This window comes from Apodemus sylvaticus, chromosome 17 (assembly GCF_947179515.1).
Source record: "Apodemus sylvaticus chromosome 17, mApoSyl1.1, whole genome shotgun sequence".
In the NCBI taxonomy this organism is placed as follows: Eukaryota; Metazoa; Chordata; class Mammalia; order Rodentia; family Muridae; genus Apodemus; species Apodemus sylvaticus.
In genome coordinates, this window is record NC_067488.1 from 52163334 (window position 1) to 52173818 (window position 10485).

At 52.0% G+C, this 10485-nt stretch overlaps 1 protein-coding gene across 1 annotated transcript; it reads right to left on the reverse strand.

Moving 5' to 3' along the window:
- Positions 1–925: 925 nt before the first annotated feature.
- Positions 926–9871, reverse strand: Mcat (malonyl-CoA-acyl carrier protein transacylase). Its single transcript, XM_052160158.1, has 4 exons — positions 9399–9871; positions 6418–6505; positions 3181–3398; positions 926–2046 (listed from the first exon to the last, which is right to left on the reverse strand). The coding sequence occupies exons 1-4, from the start codon at positions 9810–9812 to the stop codon at positions 1624–1626; spliced, it is 1143 nt and encodes a 380-aa protein (XP_052016118.1). The 5' UTR covers positions 9813–9871; the 3' UTR covers positions 926–1623.
- Positions 9872–10485: the final 614 nt, after the last annotated feature.

Below are 10485 nucleotides of genomic sequence, written 5' to 3' on the forward strand. Positions count from 1 at the left end.
TCTCTGACCTGGCATCAGCCCAGAAGGTGTCCCTTCCCAACCTCACACAGCTACCCTGAGCCCCACAGGGTCCCCATGAAGTTGCTCAGAGAACAAAGGCCACCAGCTTTGGTTCCTTTTTCAGGGCACAGAACTAAACTCCAGAACCCAAGCCAGGCCACCAGCCATTGCTGTTTTACCAGGTTCGCAGTCTTCAGTGACAGCAATACTAGGATTGCTCCAGTGGTCAGAGTGAGTTGGAGACTTATCACGTTTGTCACAACAGTGCCAGTCTCTGATCTTCACATACCTGCCTGCCTGCAGTGGGCCCAGGGGCCAAGTCAGGTGGCTGACTCCAAGCCCACTGAGATGGAGGTTCTGGGACAGTAGGGCAACTTCCATCAGGTGACAAGGCTGGGGGAGTGTCTGGGTCCTGTCATGTGACCACACTAGGTGGGACTGACCACTCCCTGTGTGCAGTCACAGGTGCTTTAGGTCTGTAAGACAGTTGACCTCATGCTGGGTTCAGGAGAGGTAAGCCCAAGTTTCCGTGAGGGTGGCACCCCCCCCCCCTTGCAGACAGATGGCTGAGGTGCTCCAGACCCAGGACCCAGTCCCCTCAACCCCCTCACTTACAGGCAGGCTGCACTGCCTGCTTGGCGCCAAGCTCGGGCGCTAAAGCCATGCTCCAGCTCCTGCTAGAGGTGTGCTCAGACTCAGAACCATGCAAACTACTTGAGTGTTGAAATGCACTGGGCATCTGGAGGTCACAAGGCCTCAAGGACCACTGGCCAGGACCAAGGACAGTTAGTTGTCCAAGAGTGGGACAGCTGGGCAGTAGGACAGGTCCTGTCAGCAATTGACAGACCTGCTGACAAGTCTGTCAGATTAGGCGAAGGCCTCATTCCCAAGCCTCTGCATCACAGGAAGGGAGCCAGCCGGCAGCTTAGAATGGCTCCTGTTTATTGTGTGTCTTCCCAGAGCTGTGCCCCACTCCTGCTGTGGCACGGTGCTGAGGGAAGCCATGAACAGTGTGAGACACTGCCCCAGGGGTGACTTGCTGGTGAGGTGTCTGTATGAATGACAGGGCTGGCCTAGAAGGGTCAGGGTCCCCAGCCTTCCTTCCTGCCCAGACCCACCTCACCCCTTACATCGTTAGTTTCTTATACAAAGGACCCCCCACTCTAGGGCAGACACAGGCACTGAATATGGACTTCTTAGGTGTGGATGGCACATGGGACCCAATCTCCCAGCTGTCACGAGAGCAAAGAACAAGGCTGCCAGGCAGATTCACGGCCGCAGGAGCGAAGGTCTTGGCCCTGGGTGGGCAACGTGCCACAGGCGGCTGAGGAGATCCTCCGGCACCAGGCCTAGCTTGAAGCCAAGCAGTGTGTCCACAGCACCCACAGGATGAGTCTAAGACTGTCCCAGGCTAGCCCTTCTGGATTCACTGAGGAGCTTCCTGCCTGGGCAGGTTGTCCAGATATCCTGTCAGCTGGAGGACAGGCTAAATCACACTTTGGCACTCACAGGCTATGCTCTGAGGGAGCCTTAGCCACAGCTAGACTGCAGTGTCCATTGTCCTCAAGTCTGAGGAAAGGAGGCAGGCACAGAGGCTCCCCGGGGCTGTTGCCCTCACGGCCCTCAGTGGTCAGGGTCCATGATGTTCTCCATCACATCCACATGGCTGTAGGACTTCCACGCCTGCCTGTTGCAGCACTTTAGGATACTTCCCAGCTGCTGCCCGGGGCCCACCTCAAAGGTGCTGGGGAACTCCATGCCCTTCTTCCGCTCATAGATCGAGTGCATCGTCTGCTCCCACTTCACTGGCGACACCACCTGCTGCCCTAGCAGCTTTCGGATGTACTGTGGATGTGTGTATTTGTGCCCGCTGACATTGGAATGGACAGCCACCAGTGGCTTCTTGATGTTAATTGTGCCTAGAACTTTCCTCAGGGGCTCCACAGCTGGCTCCATGAGGCAGGTATGGAAGCCTCCACTCACAGGCAGCATCTTGGTGCGCCTGAAGTGATACTTAGCAGAATTCCTCCGAAGAAAGTGAAGGGCCTGAAGGGAGAAATAAAAGGAATCTCACAGAAGCCAAGGTGCCAGCTTTTGCTGGCATCCACAGAGATGCACAGCGCCCCCACACCCCATGTGTGTGTGTGTGCGCGCGATATATGTTTTGTTTTTGAGATAGCTTCCCACCATGTAGTCTTGGCTGTCCTGGAACTCACTATGTAGACTAGACTAGCCTTGAACTCAGAGAGATCCTCCTGCCTCTGCCTCCCAGGTACTGGAATTAAAGTCATCACCACACCTGATTATATGTTTCTGTGTTTGAGACAAGGTTGTAGATAAATAAGGCTGGCCTTGAACTCACTATGTAGCCAAAGCTGGCCCTGAACACCACCTTTTGCCTTCACTTCCAAGTGCCGGGTTGCCATGGCTTCAGTGGCAAATGCTTGAAGCATTGATTGTGAGTTCAGGATGGGCACTGGCTGCACAGAAAGACTCAGATGTCTGCCTCTTGTCTCTCCGCCTCACTTGAGTGATGGGATAAAGATGCCGTCTAGATGGTGGGCGGGTAGTGCAGCAATTAGATAGGATGACTTGCCCTTACATGGCTTCTGACCACTTTCTTGCCACCTCAGGTAACACTAAGTCCTCACTTCCACAGGGCTGCGGCCCCTCCACTCAGGCCCTTTGCTTGCCCTGCACTGTATTCCCGGTCTGCAGTGGCCTTGTCCAACTGCTGCTTGTCTCATAATATGGGAGCTAATGGGCCTATGTCCCCAGTGCTAGTACACGGAATGTTCTGGTAAGTGACACACGAAGATCAGCAAGCACCTGAAAAATCAGACACTAAAAGCCAGGCACAGCCACAGAAGACAGCCCCTTCCTCTTCAAGCAAGCACCCAGACTGCAGGTTCATAAGAAGCCAGGGCACAGCATGGACAGGCCTAGACATGGTGTCACCTGGCCCCTTGACCTGACCCACGAGCCTGGCGGCTGCTCAGAAATGTCCTGTCTGCGGGGGAACAGGCAATATCCTGGCTTCTGCTTCCCCCTGCAGCCCTCCCTCTGCCCTCAGACATGTTCTCCACATGCCCTCTGCCCTCAGGCACGTTCTCCAGATGATGATCAGCAGGGCACCCACTCTTCCTCAGGGAGTGACTCCCTGTGGCGCAATGGACTAACCTCAAGGTGTCCTGAGATGACCCTGCAGTCAGGGAAGAGGTAGTTGGACACCTGGCACACCGGGTTCTCTATTCCCAAAGACCTGCAGTGCTCCTGGGCTTCCAAGCAGGCAAAGGAGAAGTTGGACTGACGCTGGCCCAGGACAGACAGCATCCCGCTGGGAACGGCTTCAGACGCCTCTTGCATGGCCTCAGCACGGACCTTCACCGCATACAGACCTGTCCAGACACAAGTGTGTTGGGAAGGCCAGCTGTGAAGTGGAAGGGGAGCGGTCCTTCAGGGAGACAGGGACAGTGCTGCTGACTGCCGGCCCCAGGACCACAGTTCTAATCATCTTTATGTGTGTGCTGGGTGCCCACATCCAGCATACAAGAGCACTTACTGCATAGGATCGACCCGAGCTCAAATCCTTAGCACCCACATAAAAAGTCAAGTATGGCTATGTAAGGCTAGAACCGAGCAAGCAGGAGAGAGCCTGTCTCAGCCCAATGAGGGTAAGACATATGCTGTTCTTCTCTAGCATCTGTCGGTACACATGCATAGTACACACAGGTGCACACAACCACAGAGAAGGGGAGGGGCAGGGAGGGGGAGAGGAACAAAAGTGACAAGCAGGCCGGGCAGTGGTGGCGCACACCTCTGGTCCCAGCACTTAGGAGGCAGAAGCAACAAAACTGGCTCAGCATCTAAGAGCACTTCTGTTCCTGTAGGACTAGGGCTCTGTTCCCATCACCCACATCGAGATAGCTCATAAGTGCCTGAAACCCCAGTTCAAGGGAATCCAGTGCCCTAGGCATTGCACACACACAGGTGGTGCACATAAACTCATGTAAGCACATACACATAAGAACATAGTCTAACTCAAGGAGCTCCCTGCCTAGGGCAGGATTGGAAACTCCTTCTGGTTGTCACGACTGTGAGAGATTCTATGGACAGTGATAGACAAAGAACAGGAGTCCTGCTACAAGGAGCATCTTACAGTTATCAAGAAAACCCTGAAAACAATCTCCTGGTCCCAAACATCAGAGTGGCTGCTTCAGAACTCAGGGAGGGGCAGAGGAATAGACTTGGTAGGAGGCAAGCAGAGCTTCCGGTCCAACTGTCAGCTGTGTAGTCCAGACCTACAACATCCACTCTGCCTGGGTTGTTACTTAAGAGAAGCTGAGAAGGAACAGTCACGAGCACCAGGCGCTCAGGCAACTATAAAGCTACAGCGAGCACATGAACCACATAAACCTGGCTGTCCCAGGCAGGCAGGAGGAACCCACGCCGAGCATTAGCCCTCTGCACTGCCAAGGCAGGAGGAGAAATGGGCTCAGGCACAGCTCCAGGGCTGAGACACCAAGGAAGGGCTATGACAACACTCCTGTCATCCTCTCCCAGTCTGTGTTTTGGGTGTGACAGGCTGACTGGAACAAGGAGAGACAGAGGCACTGCCTTGGGATGACAGAGAGCGAGGACATGGAGTGAGGCAGCCCCACGCCCTTCCCTATGCATGCCTTCAGTCAGCATTTGGGTATGTCTGTTTGGGACTTACAGCTCTGTGCCCTTGGCAACTGTGCAGAACTGTGACACACACATGCAGAACTGTGACAGGAAGCAGGAGAACACACTGCAAGGTAGAGGGGGTGTGTGGCCATCTCCCATGGGAGTGGTAAAGCAGTGACTATGACACATCGATACTCACGCAGTACTGCAAAGCTAGCGGCTTCGTTAGGACATGGACACACCACGAGTCCTTCCATGACAGTAATGCTTTTTACGAAACAGCACTGGGGCTGGAACTAGAGCTCTGTGGCAGACTGCTTTCCTAGCATGCCTGGGGCCATAGGTTCAACACCCAGCACTACTCCTGCAAGAACAGCTCTCCATTTCTTCCAACTCAGCAGGCTCTGACCTGCCCTTTCTAGCAACTGGATTCATGTCCTATGCACACTTCATATTACAGTTGAGCTGTATAGTGGCTCTGTTTACGTTGCCAGAAGCAGGCACCTGGGATGACTTCTGCACACCCTCAAGCTTCAACCCCGCAGGGTACGAAGTGCTGCTCGTGTGGTTGTCTTTCAGCTCCCTGTTCACCAGTGTCGTTAAACATGCACTTATCATCCATCTGGGTCTGGTCTCCCTAGACATGTGCGTGCAAGTCCTCTCCCTGTACTGAACTATAAAGCAGATTTTAAATCAATGAATCATTCAGTCATTGTGTAGTATTCTCTGTCTGTCTGTCTGTCTGTGTATGTATTATGGGGGTTGTCTGTCTACTCTGCTTCTCTCTCCCTCTCCCCCGCCCCCAAACTGAATGCTACCTACATTAGACTTAAATTCAAACGTCCTCCCTCCGCCCCTTTTGAGACTGGCCTCACTCTGTAGCCCTGGTGGATCTGGGACTTGACATGTAGCCTAGGTTTGCCTTAAGCTCACACAGACCCACCCGCCTTTCTTCATTCTCCAAGCGCTGGAATTAAGGGAATTGTGCTGAGCCCCAAGCTCAGCCCAAGTGATCTTTCTGACATGGCCTCCTGAGTAGCCAAGGCTACAAGCATATGATACTTTGCCCAGTTTCAGCTAAAAAACAATCTTAGGAAATGGGGCTGGAGAGATAGCTCATCGGTTCAGAGAACTCACTCCTCTTGTAGAGGATCCAAGCTCAGTTCCCTGCACTCAAGCTGGGCACTGAAAACAGGCTTTGCAAACAAACACTAGGCAATAATCAAAGTATTCAGTTACTCTTTTTCATAACACGTACTGAACATCTTCCAGGTGTGACAGGCACAGAATGTGAACGTGTGAAGAATGCAAAGGGAGGGCCAGCAAAAGGGCTCAGTGGGTAGAGGTGCCTGTGGCAAACCAAACAACTTGAGTTCAATCCTAGAAATCCACGTTAGAAGGAACAGACCAGCTCCTAAACATTGTCCTCTGACATCCTCACATATACTGGGGCATGTGTACGCATACATACACACATTTATGTAATTAAAAAAGAATGCAGAGGACAGTGAAGGGTGGCAGCCAAGAAAACGGACCTCATGAAATCACACACAGAAAGCAACACACATCCAATTCTTGAGACTTCAAAAGGGATTGGTGGGATCCAGTCCTGGAGCTCCAGTGTCATCTACAGCCCTGCGCTCCCTTCCCATGACCCTGGGCGTGGACCCAGCACCACTGTCCAGAGTCCCACCCTCTCCTCTGAGCCCAGCAAAAACACACTCTGAACAAACCACACTTGTTGTGTACCTTCAGAAAACTCCATGGCTCCGGCAAACACGAGGGCTGCAAACTCTCCCACGCTGAAGCCAGCCGCAGCGACACAGTTCTCGATGACCTGCGGAGGCGGGGCAGAACATGAGGCCGAATCCTCCCAAGAGCTCAGTCCTGGGTCCCCCCCCCCCCCCCGCCCCCGGAACTGTCAGGGCAGTTAAATGTCACCATGAGCCAATGCTCTTGGCCTGGTACTCCCCTTTATTGATGAGGACAAGGACTTTCCCTATCAGCCCAGTCACACCATGAGCCAGAGCTCTGGTTCCTCTTGCCTCTGCACAGAGTGGCTTCTTGGACACACGGAGTACCGAAATTACATGCACACTACCCATGACCACTCATGGCTGGACTCAGCACCGCAAGAGGCTGAAGCTAAGGAGGTTTGAATTCAGTGCCAACACAGCTACATCACAGTTCACCCTTCCCATGCTGCCAAACAAAACAAAAGTACAGGCATTAAAAACATGATTTTCTGGGGGCTGGAGGGATGGCTGTTCTTGCAGAGAACCCGAGTTCAATCCCTAGCATCCTTGTGGCAGCTCACAACTGTTTTTATTCCAGGGGATCCAACACCCTCAGAGACACAAATGCACACAAAACACCAATACACATAGAATAAAATTAAATTAAAAGAAATATGATTTTCCAGGCCAGAGAGAAGCAGATTTAGTCCCCCAGACCGTTGCACATCACCGCTAACATAAGTGGGTAATGCTAGTGTCTATAAAATGTCAATGCAGGCCTGGCCCAGAGACGCTCTGAGTGAATGTGCCACAGAACCACACCCATTCCTGTCACCTGGGCCTCCTGGCACTCCTAACAACTGACTCAGGAGGCTGTGGAGGTAGAACAGAAGGTCCCGGCACCCGTTAACGTGTATTATCCTGGGATTACTCTATCTCAGCAGCAAGTAGAGTCATATGCTCTAAGATCTGCCATCTTCTGTCTTTGCAGACAGGGTCTCACTGTGTAGCCCCGACTGGCCTGGAACTCGGAGAGACCTGCCTGGTTTTGCCTGAGTTTTAAGATTAAAGGTGATCATTTCTAAGCCTGGCATCTTCTCTTACTTTCTTCTTTAAAGTGAGTGTGTGTGTGTGTGTGTGTGTGTGTGTGTGTGTGTGTGTGTGCGTGCGCGCGCGCGCGCATACTTGTACACATGCCAGTGGAGGCCAGAGAGGGCAAAGGATCCCTTGGATCTCAAGTTACAGGCATTTTATGAGCCAGGGTCTTCAAATAGGGACTGAAACTGACATGAGCAGAAAACACTCTTAATGGCTAAGCCATCCCTTTCATTTAAGGAAGTCATCTTTTAAAAACATTTTAAAAGGACTGGAGAGATAGATGGCTCAGCAGTTAAGAGTTGTTCTTCCAGGGGACCCGGGTTTGATTCCTGGCACCCACAGGACACTAACAAATTGTCTCTAACTCAAAATCCAAAAGGTCCAGTATCCCCTTCCGGTTCCCAGGGGCATCAGACATGCATGTCATACACAAACATACCTGCAAAATAGCCATACATAAATCTTCAGCATTTAATAATTATTCCAGCAATTCAAACACATCTAAAATTACAGCCCCTGGGCTGGAGAGATGGCTCAGCAGTCAAGAGCACTGACTGCTCTTCGGAAGGTCCTGAGTTCAAATCCCAGCAACTACATGGTGGCTCATGACCATCCATGAGATCTGATGTCCTCTTCTGGTGTGTCTGAAGACAACTACAGCGTACTTAGATATAATAATGTAATGGGCCAGAGTGAGCAGGGACTGAGTGAGCAAAGTTAACCAGAGTAAGTAGGGCCGGCCACAGAGAGCGGGGTTGACTGGAGAGAGCAGAGGTTCTAAATTCAATTTCCAGCAACCACATGAAGGCTCACAACCATCTGTACAGCTACAGTATACTCATATATACATAAAATAAATCTTTAAAAAAAATCACAGCTCCTTACTCTATTGTGTCTATCTTTCTCTGACACACATCTTAAAAAAAATTCTTTAAAAAAATTTTATGTGCATTGTATTTTACTCACATGCATGTCTGTGTGAGGGGCCAGATCTCCAGCAACTGTTGTTGAGCTGCCATGAGAATCCTGGGAACTGAACAAGGATTCCCTGGAAGAACAGTCAGTGCTCTTAACTTCTGAGCCATCTCTCCAGCCCCTCAAAAAAAATTTTTTTAAGAAAAGATTTATGCTGGGTGGTGGTGGTGCACACCTTTAATCCCAGCACTTGGGAGGCAGAGGCAGGCGGATTTCTGAGTTTGAGGCCAGCCTGGTCTAGAGTGAGTTCCAGGACAGTCAGGGCTACACAAAGAAACCCTGTGTGTGGTGTGTGTGTGTGTGGGGGGGGGGGAGGCAACAACAACAACAACAAAAAGATTTATGTGTGTGGCCAGGTGTGGTGGCACATGTCTTTGGTTTCAGCACTTGGGAGGCAAAGGCAAGAGACTCTCTGTGAGTTTGAGGTCAGCCTAGTTTACAAAGTGAGTTCCAAGATATCTAGGGCTGTTACACAGAAAACCCTTGTCTCAAAAAACTAAATAAATAAAAATAAAACAATGTATGTGTGTGAATGTTTTGCCTGTTTACACGTCATGTGCACATGGTGCACATACCTGAAACCCGCAGAGGCCATAAAACAGCATCGGATCCCATGGAACTGGAGTTATAGGTGGTTGTGAACCACTACATGGGTGCTGGGAACCGAACCCAAATCCTCTTAATTTCTAAGCCACATCTCTAGCCCAACACATTCATCTTTAATGTGCTTTGTTAACTCGGTGCATTAAGTGTGAACTGTCTGTGTCGTCTAAAATGCAAACTCCCCTGGCGCAGGGATCCTTATTTTGTGCAGTGCATCTAGAATACCATCAACGAGGACCAAATTGGGGACCAATAAGAACCAGACTGAGGGGCCCTGAGACCCAGAAGGCGGGGTTCGGCGCTCGCTCCTCGGCTCACCGCCGGCTGCAGGTGATGTAGCTTCTCCACGGCGGCCAGCGAAGCCACAAAGACGGCGGGCTGGCAATGCACTGTGCGGTCCAGGTCCTCCTGAGGCCCCCGCAGGCACAGCTCCAGCAGGTCGTAGCCTAGCACCCGGTGCGCGGCCTCGTAGAGCTGCCGCACACGCGGGAAGCGGAGCAGGCCGCCACCCATGCCGACCGCCTGGCAGCCCTGGCCCGGGAAGAGCAGCACGGAACAGCGCGAAGGCGGCCGCCGCGCCACAGCCTCCTGGGCTCCGTCCTCGGGCACGCTGGAGTCCCGCAGCAGCTCCGCCACGTCCACGGCGTCCGGCGGCGGCTCCCGGAGGCTCGAGGCGGCGCGGCGGCCCCAGGAGCCCCAGGCCCACCGGGCCCGAGCTACCAGAGCGCTCATGCCGAGTCGCAGAGCTGGTGGTCGTTACCGCGGCGGCTGAGACGCACTGCGGCTGCGCAGCGGGGCGGTCCTTCGTGTATTTCCTGTCGGGTCACCTAGGCAGCTAGAAAAAAAACGTTCCTATGTTACTGATCCCTACCAGCTCTCAAACGATTTGCAGTTGCATGTTAGTCCTGGAGTGGTCCGTGAGTTTTCTTAAACTTCTCCAGCCAGGAACTGCAGATAGCATTCCATAATGAGCCTTCAATAGGTATCTACGTACTAAATTGTGCATCACTATCCAGTAGAACGTGAAAGTACTGTGGGTTGTGTTTTTTGCCCATGATGCTGCGAACCGTACTAAGCAAACAGTTCTTGTTGCCTACAAAGCACATCTAGGTGTCCAGCTCATAAAAAGAAGCTAATAAATCTCCGTGCTGTGGAGCCAGGTGCAGAATCTGAACCAAGTCAGATTCGCCTTTTAAATTCCTCAGGTCACGGCCGAGTGGTAGTTGCACACCTTTAATCCCAGCATGTTGAGGGCAGAGGCAGGCAGATTTGAGTTCGAGGCCAGCATAGTCTACAGAGCAGTTCTAGGACAGCCAGGACTACTCAGAGAAACCCTGTTTCAACAAACAAACAAACAACCGACTACACAGAGAAACTCTGTCTCAATAAATAAATCCTCATTTTA

What these genes read in the sequence shown, in the direction of transcription:
- Mcat (XM_052160158.1), bottom strand. Translation starts at nt 9,812, where the DNA reads ATGAGCGCTCTGGTAGCTCGGGCCCGGTGGGCCTGGGGCTCCTGGGGC. An exon ending in TACATCACCTGCAGCCGGCG is followed by an intron (nt 6,506 to 9,398) that starts GTGAGCCGAGGA and finishes CCGCCTCCGCAG; the next exon opens with GTCATCGAGAACTGTGTCGC. An exon ending in AGCCATGGAGTTTTCTGAAG is followed by an intron (nt 3,399 to 6,417) that starts GTACACAACAAG and finishes GTGTCTGGACAG; the next exon opens with GTCTGTATGCGGTGAAGGTC.